The 21,123-nt window shown below is 36.8% G+C and overlaps 2 protein-coding genes across 2 annotated transcripts; both read left to right on the top strand.

The window, feature by feature from the left end:
* Positions 1-8,338: 8,338 nt before the first annotated feature.
* LOC132281418 (uncharacterized) lies at positions 8,339-9,433 on the top strand. The gene has a single exon (XM_059783122.1). The coding sequence runs from the start codon at positions 8,339-8,341 to the stop codon at positions 9,431-9,433; it is 1,095 nt and encodes a 364-aa protein (XP_059639105.1).
* A 3,329-nt stretch (positions 9,434-12,762) lies between these two features.
* Positions 12,763-20,634, top strand: LOC132284607 (probable transcriptional regulatory protein At2g25830). The gene is made up of 7 exons (XM_059786719.1): positions 12,763-12,968; positions 13,088-13,260; positions 14,424-14,485; positions 14,699-14,855; positions 15,022-15,299; positions 15,692-15,812; positions 20,206-20,634. Exons 1-7 carry the CDS (start codon positions 12,872-12,874, stop codon positions 20,296-20,298), a joined length of 981 nt encoding a protein of 326 aa, XP_059642702.1. The 5' UTR covers positions 12,763-12,871; the 3' UTR covers positions 20,299-20,634.
* The last annotated feature ends 489 nt before the right edge of the window (positions 20,635-21,123 follow it).

Raw genomic sequence — 21,123 nt, 5'->3', positions numbered from 1 at the left:
AATGTTATGTTGATGACTTGGTGGTTAAGACAAAAGAACGAAGAAATCATTTACAGGATTTACGTACTGTCTTTAATCGCCTTCGAAAATATCAACTTAAGATGAATCCCCTTAAATGTGCATTTGGTGTGACTTCAGGGAAATTCCTTGGATACGTCGTACGTCATCGTGGTATTGAGATTGATCCTAATAAAATTGAGGCTATTTAAAAGATGCCGCCACCAAAGAATTTACGCGAACTTAGAAGTTTACAAGGTCAACTTGCGTTCATTCGTCGGTTCATCTCAAATTTAGCGGGTCGTTGTCAACCTTTTAACCGACTCCTAAAAAAAGATGTTCCATTTAATTGGGACCAATCATGCCAAAATGCTTTTGATAGCATCAAAAAGTACCTTTTCAATTCTCCAGTATTGGGAGCACCGGTACCTGGAAAGCCACTCATATTTTACATTGCTGCGCAAGAAGAATCGCTGGGTGCCTTACTTGCTCAGAATAATGAAGAATATAAAGAGAAGGCATTGTATTATTTAAGTCGCAGACTCACCCCGACGGAGCGAAATTATCCTCTAATTGAAAAAACATGCCTCGCACTTGTCTTCGCTTCTAAGAAATTAAGGCATTATTTCTTGGCTCATACGATACATCTTGTTGCAAGAACAGATCCTCTCAAATATGTTATGTCTAAGCAGGTCCTTTCCGGACGATTGGCGAGGTGGTCAATTTTGTTCAACGAATTTGAAATTATTTATGTGCCACGAAAAGCAGTAAAAGGACAAGTCTTAGCTGATTTCTTAGCTGACCATCCTATTCCAGCCGATTGGGAAATTTCTGAAGATTTTCCTGATGAAGAAGTCTTTCTTGTGGACATCCTCCCTCCATGGATGATGTTTTTCCATGGGGCAGCACGATCAGATGGGGCTGGAGCAGGTGCAGTTTTTGTTTCTCTAAAGAGACATGTCATTCCATACTCTTTTGCACTTGCTGAAAACTGCTCAAATAATGTAGCTGAGTATCAAGCCTTGATTATCGGCCTTCAAATGGCGAATGAGATAAACATCACGGACCTCGAAATATATGGAGACTCTAAGTTGGTGATCAACCAACTTAAAGAATATGAGGTTAAGAAAGATGATCTAGTACCGTACCATCGTTACGCCTCTCATTTGTTGGAACGGTTTGATAGCGTCATACTAGAGCACATTCCAGGAAAAGAAAATCGGATAGCTGATGCTTTGGCAAATTTGGCTACAACATTGGCGTTAACTGATGAAGACCTGGTTGATGTTCCTGTATGTCAAAGATGGGTCTTGCCACAAGTCTTGGAGGATAAATTTGAAGAAAGTAATGTGGTTTCTTATTGGACACAAGAGGAAGAAGACTGGAGAATCCCTATCATTGATTATCTGGAACATGGAAAGCTTCCCGAAGACCTACGCCATAAGACTGAAATACAAAGGCGAGCACCTCGTTTCATCTATTACAACGATACATTGTATAGGCGTTCCTATAAGGGCCTTTTCCTTCGCTGCCTTGGAAATGATGAAGCAACGCATGCAATGAAGGAGGCACATTCTGGGATTTGTGGAGCTCATCAATCTGGTCCAAAGCTGCTCTTTCGCGTTAAAAGAATGGGTTATTATTGGCCCACTATGGTCAAAGATTGCTTGGAGTATGCAAAAAGGTATCAAGGCTGTCAATTCTATGCCAACTTCATACACCAACCACCGGAACCATTACACCCTACTGTGACGTCATGGCTGTTCGATGCATGGGGATTAGATGTAGTTGGTCCTTTAGAAAAGTCTTCAAAAGACCACTTGTATATCTTAGCTGCAATTGATTATTTTTTAAAATGGGCGGAAGCTGCACCCTATAAATATGTGAAAAAGGAAATAGTGGTTGACTTCATTAAGTCCAATATTATTTATCGATATGGTGTCCCTCGATACATCATCACTGATAACGGGACGAATTTTAAAAACAATTGGGTAACTGGCCTTTGTGAGAAATTTGGATTCAAACAACATAAATCCTCCATGTACAATGCCCCTGCAAATGGTCTCGCAGAAGCATTCAATAAGACTCTATGTAAGCTATTGAAGAAAGTAGTCAACCAAACAAAGCGAGATTGGCATGAGCGAATGGAAGAAGCATTATGGGCATACCGCACTACGCATCGGACACCTACTCAAGCAACTCCATATTCTCTGGTCTATGGCGTAGAAGCAGTTCTTCCATTGGAACAACAAATCCCTTCATTAAGGATAGCCATACAAGAAGGTTTTACAAGTGAAGAAAATGCCATCTTACGTCTTCAAGAACTGGAAGCATTGGATGGAAAGAGATTAGAAGCTCAGCAACAGCTAGAGTGTTATCAAGCTCGACTTTCTAAAGCGTTCAATAAGAGAGTTCGACCTCGGTCATTTCAAGTTCGAGACTTAGTATTAGCTGTTCGTAAACCGATTGTCATAAATCGCAAGGGAAATAAATTTGTATCCAAATGGGATGGACCGTATGTTGTTCGCGAAGTTTATACTAACGGCTCATATCTCATTATTGATGAAGACGGAGTAAGAGTGGGGCCCATTAATGGCAAATTCCTGAAGCGCTACTACCCATGAAAGCAATGCTCCTGATCGTACGAGCTTAAACTGCACTATGCTCCTGGCCTACATGAGTTAAAACTGTGATTGCAAAAAAAAAAAAAAAAAATTCTTTATAAACTCCTGGCCCGCAAGAGTATAAACTGTGAACGGTGAAACAAATAAATAATGATAACATCTTTGTAAATAAAATGGAGATAATAAATCATTTGTTTTATTGCTAAAATTCAAAGTTACAACTTTGTTTTTGGAAAAAAAAAAAATGATGATCAATACTAAAATTCCATAGCGATAATTTCGTCACGTTCTTGCCATAATATCTCTTCCAGTTTCTTCACTACTTCAAGATCGCAATTCGAGATGACGTTAGCTTCTTCTATTGATTTTTGATCTTTCCAAAGTTTGGTGATGGCTTCCTTCTTTTGAGATAACTGTGCATCCGTTGTCGATATGAGGACTTTAAGCCCTTGAGTCTCTTCCCTGGCTTCCTGCAATTCTTTCACTAATCTAGCTTCTTTAAATTCAGCTTCACTCAAACTAGATTGAAGTGATTCTATACACTTAGCACCATCATCTTCTATAGACCTAGCGTTGGTGAGCTGTGCATCAATACTGGCCAATCGTTGGGATTGAGAGTCTGAAGTCATCATACAGGCATATGAAGAAGATGTAGCAATATAATTGGCCGCATTATTGGTATATGAGTCAATTCGCCTCTTCAAAGCTGAATAGTCTCCAGGGAGTTTTGTGAGTCCTTCATAAAGTGTTTGAAGTTTAGGTGCTCGAGACGGTATTTTATCGGTAGGAGTATTGCGTATGATATTCTTTATGAAATCAATAAAGAATAAAGCAGCACGACGATGAACATCAAGAACGATCTCTTCCGCATTGAAAATTGACATTTCAGAAGGGGCAACACGATGCAAGGGTGGACCCTATTCTCTTAAAATCAAAGAAGGGATAACTACATGATCTTTACCAATATTTTCAACCACCTCCATAACTTGACTAGTCACTTCAGCAACCCCCAAAATATCCGAGTGTTGACTAACTCTGCTTCTTTGTAGTGAAATCTCTGTACCTTTTCCTATCGCAGTGGCCAACTCTAAGGCAGACGGTCCATAAATAGATTCTTCACTACATGTTGGGTTAGCAACAATGACGACATCTTCCCCAAGAAATCCCTTGCTGTCTTTTATCTATTAAAAAAATAATAATAAATAATGGTAATTTGCAGTACAAAAATATATATATATATAAAATAACAGTTACCTGTATAGGTTGTGAACTGTAAGGTACCCCAGTAAAAAATTGATCAAGAGAAGTGGCAACACATTCCTGTACTGAATCAAGTCTCACTTTGTCGGTGACATGCTTCCAGTTACGATCCTTATCATAAGCTTTCACATCCTCATTTAACTCCATTGACAACTGACGACGACGACGGTTATTGATTAGTGGTGGGACATCTTCTGCTGTTTGGTGATGGCTACTAGATCCTCCACCAACGTCACAATCATTATGAGATTTGATGGTTAACTTTGGCACTGGCTTAGATGGGAGATTTGACTTCAGTCCTTTAATTAAAACCTTCCTGATTTTAGTTGGTTTCTCTGGTGGGGAAATCGTACGTTTAGATTGCTTTGAGGTAGTTTCTTTCTGTGTAAATGGATCAATATATACGCTGGACCACCATTTGGCATATGCTCTGGTAACTGATGATTTTTGGTGGCTTAAGGTTGAAGGAAGCAACGCATCACAACCAGAAGAATAATGAACGGATGAGTTCCAATGCTTTAAAAATTCCTCTAAGGTGCAAGTACGAAAGTCATTTTTTTAATTTTCCAGGAATATTTTGATGGTACCCAAATTGTCGGCTAAATCTGTGTGGACTATACGGCTCAATGATAAGACGGTCATTTTGGCGCAATGTCAAATAACATGATCGAAGATTGATTAGGGTGTCAAAGTCAGCCTTTGTCATCTCGCCATTATCTACAATAAGTCGCTCTTTTGAAGATCTTTTAGCCATTCGAGTTAAGTTTATTCCTTTACATGATCTGAATAAATTTTGGGCTTCAAAATGGTCAAAGTATCTTGCTCCTCCTTCGCCTGCATATAATGTCATTCTAGGCCAATAGTTGGTATTAGGAATGGTGAAATTAGTTCTGAAATATTCACTCAACCATCCGAATACATAGTGAATAGGAAATATTGCAGAGCAGCTTTCAGGATCTGGTGAGGAAACAATCTCGTTCAAGCCTCTGTAAATACTGGCCAGAACCAAGATGAAAAGACAAATGTTACAGCCATCTGCTAACATGCTGGCGACCTTGAAAGTCCCAGGACGAATTATATTGCTAGGGTGTGCAGGTAAGGCAAATTTGCAGAGCCAACATGCTAAAAAAGCAGTTAGATAAGTGGTGTCTCTCGATGTTTCATCTACACCAAGGTTGATAAATACTTCTTTCTCTTTGGTGGACATCGACCGGACAGGAGGGATCACACCAGACGGATTTTGAGTCCTCATAGGGCGGTGAACTTTATTTTTTGTTGATTTCTTTGAAGGCTTGGCATGTCTTGATGCACCTTTAAAACAGAAATTAATCCAGTCAGATATCTTCACATTCTGATCTCCTTTATACTTCTTGGAAAGTCTGTGGAAGGCCAAAAATAGGTGTTGACAACTCAAAGGGATAGAATTTTTGTTGTTGCCAGCTCTTGATAGTTCATCTGCACAAGGAATAACTTCATCATAAATTGTTCCTTGGTGAGGGAGACCACCTAGCATATATAGATCTCGAAGAGAAATTGATAGCTCGCCAATAGAACAATGAAGTGTATTAGTGGCTGGGCACCAACATTTAAGGAATGCTTTGAATACATCTTCATGACGATCATAAGAAAATAGGGAGGCGAATAAAGCACCATATAGTTGTTGTTTTGATAGAAAGTCGTGGAAATGCGCCAAGACATCTTCTAACCACTCCCAATATAGTTCGGTTTATAACAATTCAGCAGGAAGTTTATAGGGAATACTCCATGATATTTCTTTCGCCTGAACATTAAGACCCAATAATGAAAACTGGTTTTCTTCAACAACTCTCTCATGAAGTGAAGAATTTAGTATCAAGGCTTTAGAGACAATAAATTTTTCATTAATCTGATCAGGACCAAAGTCGGTGAGTTCGCATGTGGCCGTGCATGTCCAATGAGATGAACAATGTTTATTGTTAGAATCAGGCACTTGAATAGCATTGCGACCAAAAAGTGAGTCATATACACTTAATGTCGTTCCTTGGACTCGTTGACTATTTTTGCTCTCTAAGATAGTCAGCTTTTGCTTTGCGAAACACTTGAACACCACCATGATGGATACCAAAGCTTAAATCGGTGTTGTCTAGAAGGAGGATTCAATTTCTGCTACGGTTGACACAAATCAAGTTGTTATACCCAATCAAGCCTTGCAAAGAAAAAAAAGAGGGTTAGAAAAAAAAAAAAAAAAAAAAAAGTTCTCCAGCGTGCGTGGAGAGTGAGAAAAAAAATATAGATATATATATGTTCTCCTGCATGCATGGAGAGAAAAAAAAAAAAAAAAAGCTCCAGCCAGCATGGAGAAGAGAAGAGAAGAGAAAAAAAAAAAAGAAAAAAGAAAAAAAGAAGAAACACACGTACCAATTATTTGTGATCTGACAAGTCTTCAGAGATTTTTGGAATTGATATCAAACCCTACAATATTGAGGGTATATATAGGCAGCAAGATACCTCCAAGTTGTATTGGGATTTGGACAATTCAATTTAAATAGGAAAGTACAATTAAGATGGGAAACAAAAAAAAAAAAAAAAAAAAAAAAAAAAAAAAAAAAACTTCAAGTCCCACTTGGAAAAAGGGACAAGTCTTGTCAAAATTGGGACTTGAAGTGGGGGCAATTTGTAGACACTAAAATTTAGTGGGCTTTGGTTTTAACGAATGGACCCATTAAATATAGGCCTAATGTTTAAATAAATTATTTAATTTACCAGGCTTGGTCCACTTAAATTATTTAATTAGCCCAGCCCAGATAATTAAATGAAATGATAATTATTTCTAATAAAATATATTTTGAATAATTATCTTTAAGGATAATTATCACAATATAACCGGCCCGGCCCAGTTATAATTTTTTCCTTATCAGGAGATGACACGTGTCATCATCCTATTATTCCAAGAAGCCTATAAATAGAGGCTTGGAGGAAGAAAAAGGGGAGAGGATTCAGAATTCAGAAGTCTACAAATTTAGACACAAATTCAGAATTCAGAAGTTCAGAGACTCAGAAATCCAAAAGCGAAGAACATCAAGCACATCCAACAACGTGCCGTTCTTCATCAAATTCCACAGTGATTCAAGAACAAGCTCGTGCAGCCCTTGGATCCAACCCACCAAAAACAAGGAGATCGAATCAGAGGACCATTCCTTTTTTGTAAAAGATATTACAAAGGACTGTACTCCACATTCATAAATTAATAAAATTCTATTTTGCTCCATATTTTGTTTCTATTGCAGACTTACAAAATTTGTGTGTACAGTCGTATCATCGTATTCGTGTCGTATCGCACTCGGGTCTCGTGTCCGTGCTTTATAGCTGCTTATTCATATAAATTTCCTTTTATAAGTTAACATCCAACTCCTAAAGGATCCGACCGAGGCGGACTACACGAAAAAAAGCAAAAAAGAAAAAGAAAAAAAAGGGAACACCGGAGAAGAGAAGAGTCTTTATGTACTACACAAGTGGTCAAAAAACCCACCCATCGTAGGACTGGTAATTCGTGTTCATGTGTCATAATCGCGTTGTGTCAATGTAAGGGTATTTTATAAAATAGGTAAATACAAACCCGACTCATTTAATAATCTTGTTAAGAATCTTCAATACTGACTTGACCTATTTATTAAACAGCTTAACGTGACCTTATTAGGAAAAAAAAAAAAAATTGTCACAATTAATGTCACAATTAATCTCAATATTCAAAATAAGAAGAAAAAACATAAAACATAGTCAAGGTTTAGTTGAAATGATTTAATTGTCCACATTAATTGTGCTTAAACGAATAACATATTAAATGGATCATATTCACGATTATGACATGTTGACTTATATAGGTATAAAAGAGTTACACGGATTAAACTCCCTTAATCTTAATCCGACTTAATTAAATAAACGGATTAGCATATCAATCCAAACTAACTTATTTCGTATCGAGGTTAGTCTCGTAATTTGGCTGGAATAAAAAATCGCGTGACAACTTGCTCCATTGCCTGTTGTACGATTTTAAACACATTCAAAGTCGATATCAGATGAGGTTCAAAAAAAGCTAGGGTTTCAGATGCTAAATAAGGGTAGTGTGAAGATGAAAGAGAAACGTTTCTGTCTAAATCATAATTGGGATCAGGTTCGATCCATATCATACCCACCCAAATAATATTTTTACCGTAAAATTTCTCTCTCCCCTTTATATAAACCTCAAACTAAAAATCCTTAGCTTTTGATTTCCGAGACCTCTGTAGTCATTTGTTTCGTTGTCTTGTTAGAATTTACAAGAGTTTTTCTTCATTTTTATTATTATTATTTTCCATCAATCATTCCTGGGAGCTGCTACTATACAGTGGAATAGTATTGACGTCTCAGCAGCTTTTCTTTTGCTCCGTGTTACAGAGAAATTAGGGTTTCATTTCATGTTCAGTGAACATCATTGAGTCATGGATAGATTCGGCGATGACGTGCTGGGCTTAATTCTCAACTGGGTTGATAACCCTAATGATAGAAAATCATTCTCTGAAGTCTGCAAGCATTGGTACAAAGTCGAGGGTCTTCACCGATCATCTTTACAGGTTTTCGAGCCCAATCTTCTTCCTAATTTCTTACCCAGATTCCCAAACTTAGTCTCATTGAAATCAATAAAAGTGATCACCAATACCCAAATCAAATTCATCGCCAAAACTTGTCCCAATATTGAAGTTCTCAATCTCAACTACAAAAGAACACATGATGGGTTTCGTGATATACCGGCTTGGGATGATGTTGATGGTTATGGTATATGTGAGATAGCAATGGGGTGTCCCAATTTAGCTGAACTGTATCTGAGGAGGAGATGCCAAGTTAGGAATTTTGGAGTCATTTCTATTGTTAATTTGGCTCGAAATTTGACAACTTTGGATTTGGCTGGATGCAATAGGATTGCAGATGAAGCCCTTAAAGCTATTGGGAATGCAAATTCATTGCAGGTTTTGAGTTTGCAAGGTTGTTGGTTAATCACAGATATGGGTTTGGCTTTGTTGGCAAGTGGGTCTCTGTCTAGGACTCTGCGAAAATTGGTTATTGCAGAGTGTGATCGGATTACAGATATTGGGGTATTGCATTTGAGGGAAATGTGTTGTTTGGAGGAGTTGAATCTAGCAGACTGTGGAGCGAAAGTTACTGACATTGGAGGTGTGGCAATTGCTGCAATGCAGACTCTCAAGACTTTGCACTTACCGTGGTTGATTAACATATCAGATGCTACAGTCATTTCTCTTGCTCAAAACTGCCTGAATTTGATGGCGGTTGATCTGACGGGTTGTGAATTAATAACGGGTGATGGCATTCGTGCCTTTGCAAATCATAAGTCTTTGGAAATTCTTGTGTTGGCTTCTTGTCACAACTTTAAAGGGGATGATGTGCTAGAGATGGTGCTTGGATGCCGCACCTTGAGGCACATTATGCTGGACGAAAGAATGAGAATGTGGATCCCTGTGACAATGCAAGAGAATATTAGCAAATTTTGTATGTTAGAGTGGAGGAGAACTGATGGATGAAATAAGGACTTAAAATTTTGGGCTAGATCAGTGTATATTGGATGCTGGTTGGAGTTCTTATATGGTTTCGTGCTTCAGGAACCTGTGAGCAATCATCAATCAAATTTTCTTTATCTCCATTATATTAATATGCTGATTTCCTGATTTGTTCATGCTCTCGCATTTCCTTCTTGGTGAATTAATCCACCATATGTGTTTACTAGTAATGCACTTTGACTTTATGTTATGGGTATTTGAAACTTCTTATTTATTTATTTATTTTCCCTATCCGAACCTTCCTACTAAACTTTGCAATTGAAAGGCAAAATGTTAAGCAAGCATCATATGATTCATGGGATAGTGATGAAAAAAGCAAACACAACACAAGTACACAACACAACTTGTGTTGTGTGCAGTTCTGTACAACATTTCATTTATTGAATTATGGTGGCTAAATTTGGTACAAGTTTTCATGAATTGAAGTGCGTGGCACTAATCTAATGAGCAATGTCAGTTACAATTCGCATTTGATTAATATTAGTTTGAAATTGTTAGGTTTTTCCACTTAAAAATTTAGTCCTGTGATTATGGCATTAGTACAATATTAACTGCATTTCTTAACTTTCCTTCAGTGTTATTTCATCATATTTTTTGTCCTCCTCTTCTACACCTCCTTCACTGTGTGTCAATGTGGAATTCAAGTAAGTTCTTTTGTACTTTTTGGTTTATTATCTACTTGTAATTTTACTCCATCTCCTGAATGTTGTCCCATGCACGGCTGGTCCAGGTACTTTGTAAAGCTGAACTTCCATTTTAGTCTTTTTTGGGTGTTCTAAGTTTGTCATGTATTGGTAATATTCAATGACCATTGTGGTGAATTAATTTTCACTCTTGATAAATTAACCAGTTTGAGAGGGGTATGGGGAAATTAAACCGAGATTCCAGACCTCTTAATTGGCTGAGGGAAGTGGCACATAATGTAACGAGGTAGCAAAGTGGGAAAAGGTACATGGAGGAACACTCCTTCATGAAGAGAGATAACTGATCTGTTGGGATATTTGAATTGCGCCTTCTATTTTGTTGTATCGACTTCAGGCTTTTCATGTTAAAGATTCTGAATTGGAGTTTTGCATTTGTGTTGTTTTAGTGAGGCACTGAGACTGAGACTTGATGTCATGATAGTCCACATTTTCTTGTTTCCTGAATATCTTTCTTGGTTAGGTTTTGGGTGTTTCTTCTAGGCCTGCAAGTCTTGTATTCATTTGGTTATGGAGTTTAAAGTTGGTAACACAACTTAGATTATGAGCTCGACCTTGTAAATTGTGTTGCATAGAGAAACCAAGTTGATAATTCTTATAAGTATTTTGATCGAAACAAATTCCATTTCGAGTCTGCTAGTGATAGCATTTTAGCTAATAAATTGTGTGATCTTTTGTAAGCTTGTTGAGAAAGAGCAGGCAGCCTTTATTAAGGTGAGGAAGGTCCAAAATTATATGATTTTGCTCATGATATTGTTTTGCTAGTAGAGTTTACATCCAACAATAGCATTGAGACTAGACCTTATCAAGGTATATGATTCAATTTCTTAAGAGCTTTCTTTCTAGCATTCTCAAATGATATGGCTTTGATAAGATTTGGATCAAATGTGATACCAAGTGTATTTCTTCTGTGACTTTTTCATTTTTGGCTAATGGTTCCTTCAGGGTGTCTACTCTCTCCTCTGTTTTGGGAAAATGATCTGGAGTCCAAAAGTGTGACAGTTGAGTTTTGACGTCATCATGATATCAACTCTTAGTCACCTAAAATTAGTCTGATTTGTCCAACAATCCGACTCCTTATCAATATTTTGTGTCTTTTTTGCTGAATACTTTCCCACACGAGATGGAAAAGAAACGAAGTTACCAAGGGGCAGTTAATTGTGTGAAGGGCATTATGAGGTTACTGATAATCAAAAGAGGTTCTTTTCTGCCCATGGTGGATAGGAATCTCAAAGAGGAGATCCACGTCGTGCTTACGAGCGCTTTAATCATCGACCTTTTTTTTTTTACTTTAAAAGGTGAAATTTAGAGAGGTGAGATTGGAGTAAGTACCATTAAACTATGTGATTAAGGTGGATAATATAAATGATGCACTAAAATTAAATTTGTTGTATAAAGTTCACTCAATTAGTGGCATTGAAAAAGGCAATACTCTGATCAGATAATCTTAAAAGATAGATGGAAGAATTATTTATTTATTTTTTAATGTGAAACAATTATTGTGATGTTCAAGTCCCCTAATGGATTCAATTTGAATTCTTTAGATTCTTATTGCTGCAAAATTGGAACATGAACATTTGCATCGCTGCGAAATTTCGGTCCAACTTTGAACCGTAAGTTTGTTCTCCAAAATTAGCAACGGTGTGAGTTGGGCCGGAAACTTAGGCACCGACGCAAATAAAATAGTTTTGGTTACGGTGAACTTCTGTAAATAGTGGGTCAAATTTGACATTTGGGTAGAATTTGCTTCAAAACTACTAAACTAGCGTGGGAAAAAGTTTTTTTTTTTTTTTTTTTTTTTTGGGGGGGGGGGTGGGGACTATTAAAAAGTTAAAAAAAAAAAATACACTCCTCTGTTTTTTTTGGTCAACAAATAGTTTTAATTTACAAATTACCTTTATAAAAGCGGGACATTGGATTTTAGTGTTAAAATGGAATGCATGTGAAACATTATGTAATTATTCACATATTTTTTGTTCAACAAATAAGAGTATTTGCTGCCAAAAAGAAAAGAGTAGAAAGAAGAATTTTGTAACTTTTTGATAGTACAATGGAGCTTAGTGTGATTTAGTCTTTTCATGATCATAAATAGATCTATCAATGAATATGATTTTGAACGGAATTTCAATAACTCATATAAGAATTGAAGTTTTAATCTAAAAATTCGTTAACGATTCGAATTTGATAATTTATTTAACATAATATACTAAACATATATATAACATTTACATATTATTAAAACATACTTATCATTATTTTCTTATCTTCTTCATTTTTCAATACGTAAACCATCCAATTTTCTTTACTTTTTTCTTCTATATATATATTTTTATCTTTTGTTTTTCTGCCATTTTTATTCCAATAATTGTTGGTCATTTTATTTTGTCGTTAATTTCCATTCTTTTTTTTTTAAAAAAAAAAAAAAAAAAAGCACCCCCGAATCAAATTGGATTTTCGTTCAATAAGAAGTGAAATCTAAATTCATTTACAAAATATTCGTGAGTAATTGAATTAGATGGAACCCAGCATTCCCGTATCCCATCTGTTTACGGGTCTAATTATAACCCGTATGCGGATACACGCACGCACAGACAGTGGGACACCACCTTTACCATCTCGTATTTTTGGTGTGTACAGTTTACTGAAAATCTGAAAGTAAAGCAATAGGAGATAGCGAGCCCCAAACAAGAAAGTATCCAGAATGGGCTCTTCTTCTTCAATTAAAGCTTTTGGAGCAATTCTTTATAGATTCTCAACTGGGGTTCCACTCAAATGCCCAAACTCCTTCACCCTCCAAAGTCTCCCCCCTCTCTCTATATATTTATATATACACATAAATTTGTATGGAAGTTTAATTTTCTTCTTGATTTTCAGTTTATAAGACATGAAATGTGATTAAAGAACTCATTTTTTTCAGGTACTGGTTTGCTAAGTAGGAACCTATTATCTACATCATTATCATCATCAACATTGTCTTATTCATCCTGGGTCTCATCATTTGAATTCCAGTCCGTAAATTCAGTTAGAAAGATATGGACTTTCTCTCCTCTCTGTATGGGCAGGCGATCCTGCAAGATTGCCGGTAGAAAGGTACACCCTTTTGCTCTCTCTCTCTCTCTCTCTCTCTATATATATATATATATATATATATATATATATATTTACACACACACCACACATATATATGTGTCTATATATAGACACACAGGAAAACACAATGATGAAAGATTATGGACACTAGTTTTCATTTTTGAGTGGAGGATATGTTTTGGAGATTGTGAATATATAGTGAGCTGTTCTTGGTACTGTGAAAAAAAATAATCTTATTGGTTTTTCAATTTGAACTCCAAATGTTTGATGAAAAGCCTGTTAGAAGCCGTTGAATTCATTTGAGATGGAACATTGCTTTGTTTGTTGCCTCCAGATTTAGCCCTATTTTATTAATTTTGAGTGGTTATAACCTGCAAATTGGGTCTATTTGTTTATTTAGGTATATCATTGTTTAGGATTCCATCAAATAAGGCCATTATAGGGTCCATTACCTTGTGCTACTTCTGCCTACGCAGAGTACTGGTATAGGATGTTTGGAGATAAACCTGACTTTTGACATTATTTTGTATAAAGAGACTGCTCTCAGACGAACCTACATCCTCACACTTGTCAACCAAGATTTCATCATTGCAACAAGCAATGATTTCTAGGGTTTCCAGCAAATGTTATGAAAGATTTTATATTACAAACTGATTGACTATACTAACAAAGCCACCAATATGATTTGTCACTTAGCTTTCATTTTTATAATAGAATGAACATCATTGCGTCCTTAATTCTGTAACTGGCTTTGCCACATAATCTCTCTTCTTCTTCTTTTGGAAGTAAGCACAGTTAACTCATAAAGTACTTGGATATGTTGATGTATATAGCGTTCTATAATTTTGGTACTTCTTTATTCCCTTTCTAATGTTCTTGCAAATAAGACATAAGCATTTGCAAATCACAAAACTTACAATTTAGGTTATGGACATGACTGCAAGTTAGAGCAAGCATGCAACTCTAATAAAAACGACATGGAAAATCATAATGATGAAATTTCAACATTGGCTTGAGTGGAATGTGATTGTATGTCTCGTTCTCATATGGTCAGAGATATTTTGATGCAATGTTTTCCATGCTTTAGGATAGGAAGGCAAAATACATATGTATATATTTGTAATCTGCTACTTATCATTAATTTGAGGGTGCTTTCAATGCAGGGGGCTCAGGATGCGAAGAAGGCAAAGCTGTATGCAAGAATTGGAAAGGAAGTCGTATCTGCGTAAGTCATTGCTCTGAATCCTTTCATGATTTGATGAAGCTGAAAGCATAGAATAATTCTCCTATCCTTAGCCTAAAGCACAAGAGAACAGGCCATGTTTGGAAAATAAATTGTCGGGTGTTAAATAATGCTGCATAAAATATTGTAACAGTGACGTATGACTTTGTACGTCATCAATTACTGATCATGAATTTCACTCTTTGTACAATACAGTGTCAAGAAAGGAGGTCCCAGTCCTGTATCAAATACAGCTTTGGCTGCTGTACTGGAGAAAGCTAAGGAACTTGATGTACCCAAGGATATCTTAGAGCGCAACATCAAGAGAGCTTCTGAGAAGGGACAGGAAGCTTATATTGAGAAATTCTATGAGGTAATGTCCGTCTCGTCTATCATCTGTTCATATCCATTTTGATTCTGGGACCATATTAAATAATCTGGGGTTAGTTCTTCTTTACAGTGGTGCTTATTGTGTTTTCAAGATTTTGGTACATTGGAAAATCTTTTTAATCTTTTATTGGTGCTTGTTATATATTCAGGTTTATGGTTTTGGTGGAGTTGGTATTATAGTTGTGGTCTTAACAGATAAAGTAAACAGATCAGTGGCAGCTGTTAGAGAGGTGGTAAAGGACTGTGGTGGAAAGATGGCAGATCCTGGATCTATCATGTTCAAGTTCAATCGTGCTTGGGCTGTAAATATTAAAGTCGCCGATGCTGACAGAGACCAGCTCCTTGCCATTGCTTTAGACGTTGGTGCCGATGATGTAATAGAACCTCCGGTGTATGAAGATGATACAGAAGAGGATAGATCAGAAAGGTACTCTGGCTAATTTTTTGGATGTTTATTTCTTGTCAGGTTTTTTGGGATTTTTTCTTGGGGATATGAAGGCACAATAACCAATAATTTTCTTTCTGAACTTTTCACTTGACATTTGTTTTGTTGTAGTAGATAGGAAACCTTTACTTATTAAAAAAGAAAATGTTATAAATATTTTCACTCAAAAAGGAATTATTATTTTTTGATAAGTATCTCAAAGGAATTATGCTTGCACTCTGGCAGATTAAGGATTCCCTGCCACTTAATTACTACTGTTATTACTTTTTGGACATCAGATGGCAGCAACATAATTTGCATAGGTTTTGAGTTTGCTTTTAGTGTCTCTGCTTCTCTGTATCTGGAAGCTTTAAAGCTCGGTTTTTTTTTGGCAGATATTATAAAATTGTAAGTTCGGCAGAGAACTACGCAGCAATACTATCAAAACTCCGTGAGGAAGGAATAACTTTTGAACCTGATAACGGGTTTGAGCTACTTCCAATAACTGCAATTGAGGTATGTCTCCAGCACAAACCCGTCCATGCTGTTTATTACTTGAGTCGAGATAGAATAGTTATACAATATCTTGAAAGCTTACTATAACTGCATTTTTTTGTTACCAATATATGTGTGTTGATGACCGCGCCACGATAGTTGATTAAGTGGCGCCACCTCTGCAACATAAGCACAACTGGCCAGTGCTTACCTGGCGTGTCCACGGTGGATTAGGTATTCTCGAGCTACCTATCCGATAACTGAACTTGCTAGCCGAGGAAGGGGTCGCTACCCTTCCTCTACTAGGGACGCGCCCCGCTCCAGTCGGATGGGCTCCTCCCCCCCCCCCCCCCCCCCCCCCCCCTGGCTCGCTCAAGGGTGCTCTCTGAAAGAGCGACTTCGACTAACCTTTTTTACGCATTTCTCTTCTCGGCAAAGAAGACCTCGGGATAAAATTGGGATAGGACCCTGCGAGGTCATGAAGGCAGGATCTCGAAAGGGACCTATCCCCCCTGAAGCACGGGAATCTGAGGACATGTGGATAGGTGGCTGAGATCCAAGGGCTCGCCTCAGTCTGAGGCCAACACATGGGGGAAAGGATACTTGGTACCTAAGCTCGAGAAAGGAAGGATAAGGAACGCATTAATTGCGAAAGACGTTTGATAAGACCCGTATTAATTAGGGAGCGCTGTTACCTCTTTTGACTAGGGGGCAAAGCGCCGCGGCCCGTCCATCAATGTCTCATCCGTCAGAAGAAGAGACCCTCAAACCTTTGGGTAAGAGCGGGCTCAGCCAAAGGACTAAAAGATATTGACCGAGGAGGTAAACACTATAAATAGGGGTGTTAATCAGCCTTTTAAAACAACAACCACCACATTAATGGCTATCCTCTGATAAGCTCGAGCTCATACGGTACCCAAGTCGGCCTTCCCTTTCTTAATCTCCATATCTAGAGAATCCCTTGTGTTGCTTGGATCTCCACTTGGATACTGATCTCAGACTTCTTGGCTTACGTGGAACGATCTCCTCATCCTACTCACGAACTACCATCAACAATGTGTATTTCACTGTTTAATGAATATATACTTATTTACTTTGTTAAGTCTGTTTAATGAATATTTTGTTGAAGATGTAAAGGTTATTGGTTTTTAGTGGCTTTAGCTTATTACACTGATCTAAGCTCTTCCTAAGGAGTGTTATCAATCTCGCTGTATCAAGCCATCCTCATTGACTTTTTGCAACTTACATGACGAGTATACCAATTTACCAATGTGCCTTATCCATTCATGCATAGAAAGCGAAGTCACATTCCTACTTTTAGGAGCAGCTACAAGATCAATCTGTCCGTTATTTTTCATAGTACCATTCCACTTGTTTTATAATAAGAGATGGAAGGTTGAATTAGTTATTGTAAATTACTGAATTTGCAACATAATTAACCACTTTCTCAACTTCCTCCCACTTCCTTTATTTACTCCCATGTTTCTCTCTCCCCCCCTTTCCTATCTCCTACACTCTCTATGTTAGGTACAAGCTTACAATCATGCCCAATGGTCGCTCACCACTTTCAGTGCTTTTGTAAAAAGTATTTTGAATTTGATATGACCACCTAAACAACAGGTAAATTTTGAGCCATGATGTAAGAAGAAAACTTTGGCATACCTAGTTATGTTACTTTATTATTTTCTCTGGCTACATTGCTTCCGGATCAATATTAACTATTTTGGTGTTTTCTGCTAATCAGTGGTCTAGTTTTCTCCCTCTTATACAATTTTTATGCAAAGAGGGACCTTTCTGGACATTCACAGAAACAATAGGTATGGTCAGTGTTGTCAAATAGCCCAGAGAGACACACAAGCTGTAGTGGTCATCTGAGTTCCATGGCAGTTGTCTAGGTGACTGATTGAGCATGAATGCAATTCAATTATCCTTAAATTACTTCATTTAGGTGCATTTGGTTGTGTAGAATTGGAATTTATATATAATTCTGAATGTGGGGAATTGGAATTTAATAAATCACAATTGAAACTAAAATTTGATTTACTTGTTTTGATAAAGTATTCATTTGAAAATGACATTTGTAGTAGCTATTTTTTTTAGTAATCTAGTACACATTTATTTAAAATTGACATTTGTAATAACTAATTTTTCTTTAGTAATCTAGTACATATATACATTTCTTATATATATAGGCCCATGAGGAACAAGTTTTGGGGACAAGCCAAGAGTGGGTGCTAGTTCTCAAGATAGGGCAAGAAGACATAGGCCATGAGGAACAAGTCTTGGACAAGCCGGAGGATGCTCGTTTTCAAGATGGGGCAAAGGTGATAAGGGTGAAGTCCATAAGGAACAAGTTTTGGGGACAAGCCAAGAGTGGGTGCTAGTTCTCAATATGGGGCAAGGGTGTGAGAATGAAGGGGTTTGATCTAAGCCCGATAAAGAGCAAAGGGGAATATGAAGAGTAAAGAGGAGAGGTTTGTTGCTTTGTGCCAAAAAAACAATTGATGAAGATGAGTTTGAAGATTAGTGGGTTGTCATGCGTGAGCAATTGAACACCAATGTGAAGACCGATTTTGAGCCAAGGTGGAGATTGTTTGGTTTATGTCTCAAAATTGTGTGCAAAAATTAATTTCCTTTCTCGTTTTGGAATGCTAAAATTTGTGAAGGAAATTGTGTCTCATTAAGTTTCTATTTTAGAGTTAAGATTGATATGGTAACTCCTTGTAGACAAGTTGGGGAATACTTGTCCAACAAGGAATTGGGTTTTGAAGACTCTATAAATAGAGATGGGTATGAGAGGTTGAGAGAGAGAGAGAGAAAAGAAAAAAGAGAAAAGAGAAAAGATATAAGGGGTTTAAGGGTGAATGTTGTGAGGAGAGGGGAGAGTATATGTAATTCCCGAGTGTATACATGTAGCCTCAAAAGATACGAGGAGTGAGTGTTTAGGGTTTTGACATGTGGTTGTATATTCTCTTCTTTGATTCATAATAGTGAAATCTTTCTCTCCCATAAACAGAACCCTAGAGTTGGGTGAACCATGTAAAATATTGTGTTGCACGTGGACGTGTGTGATTTTTATCTCCATATATGCTTGTGTTGATGTAATGTGATGATGCTTCCGTTGTGTGTGATGCAGAGGGGATTTAACTCTCAACAATAGCCGACCGTTGAGTGGGTTGGAGGGAGTTAATTATCTTCAACAATTTTATATACAACACAATTCTTAAATTGGAAGTGGCATTTTAAAATAAGGGACTTTCTAGTATTAGGGAAGGCAAATGCTTGGAAACGGTTCTGAAAATTCAGGCTGCCAATGTTTTTCACACAGACAATTTTGTGGTAACAAATTTTATTGTCCTCCAAAATGAACAAATGAAAAAGTTATAACTAATATGTTGTTTTTATTTTCAGGAGGTAGATATCTGTGTGTTAGGCTTGTTTTCCACACGTCATCTTCTTGTTCAAAACTTGAACTGTAACATAATAACTTCACAATCTTTATAAGATACACCTCATCCTATAATGTTGACACACTCCATTTCTAGGATTTCATTTTCTACGAATAGATGTAATCTGCCTCCAGGTGATTATTTTATGTCTGACTAGACATATCACAATACCTCTCCTTCTGGTCCAGTTCATTTTACTTAGGGAGATTGTCCCAGTTTTAGGTTGGAGAGTGGAGAATTGAACTTGTTTCATTTCATATTATGCATATTGGTTAGTAACAGCAACATTAACATGATAGTCCCGGACTTTTTCATTATTTCTCACACTTAGATCTCCATTATACCAAATTGTGTAAAGTAATATGCTATCTAGCTGTTGTTGGGAAGCAGTGAATGTACACCAATATATTAACAGGGTTTGTTGTTAGACCTATTATTATAGACATGAAATTTGTAGTTATATATTGAAAGGCAGTTCATATATTCTAGTAAACCTTCTAGTATGTCTGGTCTTCTAAACAATTTTGTATAATTTTCTTAATATCTTATAAAAATTCAAGCAATACCCATGCTATCGTACTTTACACCAATTTATCCATGTTGTGCTTATTCATAGTGACAGCTACATTAACCCAATAGCCCCTGAATTTTTCATGGAATCGTTTTTACTCATTTTGTGTAAAGTTGTACACAGTCTAAATGTTCTTGGGAAGCAGTCTCCCCTTTGCCAATTTTATTGAGTACAATGTACACCGATTTATTTATATGGTTTGTTGTTAGAATTATTATTATAAACACGAAAATTCTGGTTAAATATTGAAAAGCAGTTTATATATGATAGTAACCTTCAATTATGTCTGGCCTTCTAAATTTTGTATAATTTTCTTAAACCTTTAAAAAATTCATGCTATAACCATACTTTCCTACTCATCTACAAAAGTGGAAAATTTGTTGATTGGTCTCAGGTGGATGATGAGGCTATGGACTTGAACAAGCAACTTATGTCCAATTTACTTGAACTTGATGATGTTGAAGCAGTATATACAGATCAAATGTGATCAAACTCAGATTTCTGGTTACCGTCTCAGCAACTGGACCATCTTCTTGGGGCTGTTGGACTTGTATCTTTGGTTCATGGGCGCGGTAGAAGGCTAGATTGGGGCTGCAAACCTATTGAAAAGATTGCCTGTTGTAGCTCAGAAGAGAAGATTCAAGTTCAGGTAGGACTCTTATTGCTCTTGTATCTTCTCTTACAAGAGAATAATTCTTCCCCCCGAAGTTTGATTTATGCATTTTGAAAGTATAGAATACAATGCACTTGCCCATTTTGTTTCGGGAGGGGTAAATTATAAGTAGTTCATTAATAATACCAGTGTTTTTATTTTTTTCCTTCTTATTTTCATCTTTTTAGATAATTTTTTTGTGTGCTTTAGACAATATTTATGTGAATGTATCTAAGACTTACTACAAATGAGAAATTATTGGATGTTTTGAGCACCCAATAATTGTTAACAAATACAATAGCCAAAGCGAGGCCATAAATGTCAATTTGAACTAGAGGCTCATTTTGGCACCAAGCGCATGTTAGTCTAATTAGAGTTCTTATTTATTAACCTTTTAGGCTTTTAAGCGAATGCTTGAGAATTATATGAAGAAAAAAAAAATGTTTATTTCAACAATCAAATGACTGCAAGTCGAATGGGCCCTATTCCATTGTGCTCTGATAGATGCGAAAGTGATGTGTGCGGATGCCCCTGGGCCCTATTTCTTAAGTGTCACCTAATTTATTAAGTGTCCAGAGTTATTAAATAAGCTCATGAAAGTATTGAAAACGTGTATAGTGTCCGACATGGTATCTAACGTAGACACGGAACCTAGTTTGT

This window comes from Cornus florida, unplaced genomic scaffold (genome assembly GCF_030987335.1).
Source record: "Cornus florida cultivar Cherokee Brave unplaced genomic scaffold, ASM3098733v1 CherokeeBrave_3.0.0_Hap2_Chr11, whole genome shotgun sequence".
Lineage (NCBI taxonomy): Eukaryota > Viridiplantae > Streptophyta > Magnoliopsida > Cornales > Cornaceae > Cornus > Cornus florida.
Note: the sequence above shows the minus strand (reverse complement) of the source record. Positions and strands in the feature narration are given on the sequence as shown.

What these genes read in the sequence shown, in the direction of transcription:
- LOC132284607 (XM_059786719.1), top strand. Translation starts at nt 12,872, where the DNA reads ATGGGCTCTTCTTCTTCAATTAAAGCTTTTGGAGCAATTCTTTATAGA. An exon ending in AAACTCCTTCACCCTCCAAA is followed by an intron (nt 12,969 to 13,087) that starts GTCTCCCCCCTC and finishes CATTTTTTTCAG; the next exon opens with GTACTGGTTTGCTAAGTAGG. An exon ending in GGAAAGGAAGTCGTATCTGC is followed by an intron (nt 14,486 to 14,698) that starts GTAAGTCATTGC and finishes TGTACAATACAG; the next exon opens with TGTCAAGAAAGGAGGTCCCA.
- LOC132281418 (XM_059783122.1), top strand. Translation starts at nt 8,339, where the DNA reads ATGGATAGATTCGGCGATGACGTGCTGGGCTTAATTCTCAACTGGGTT.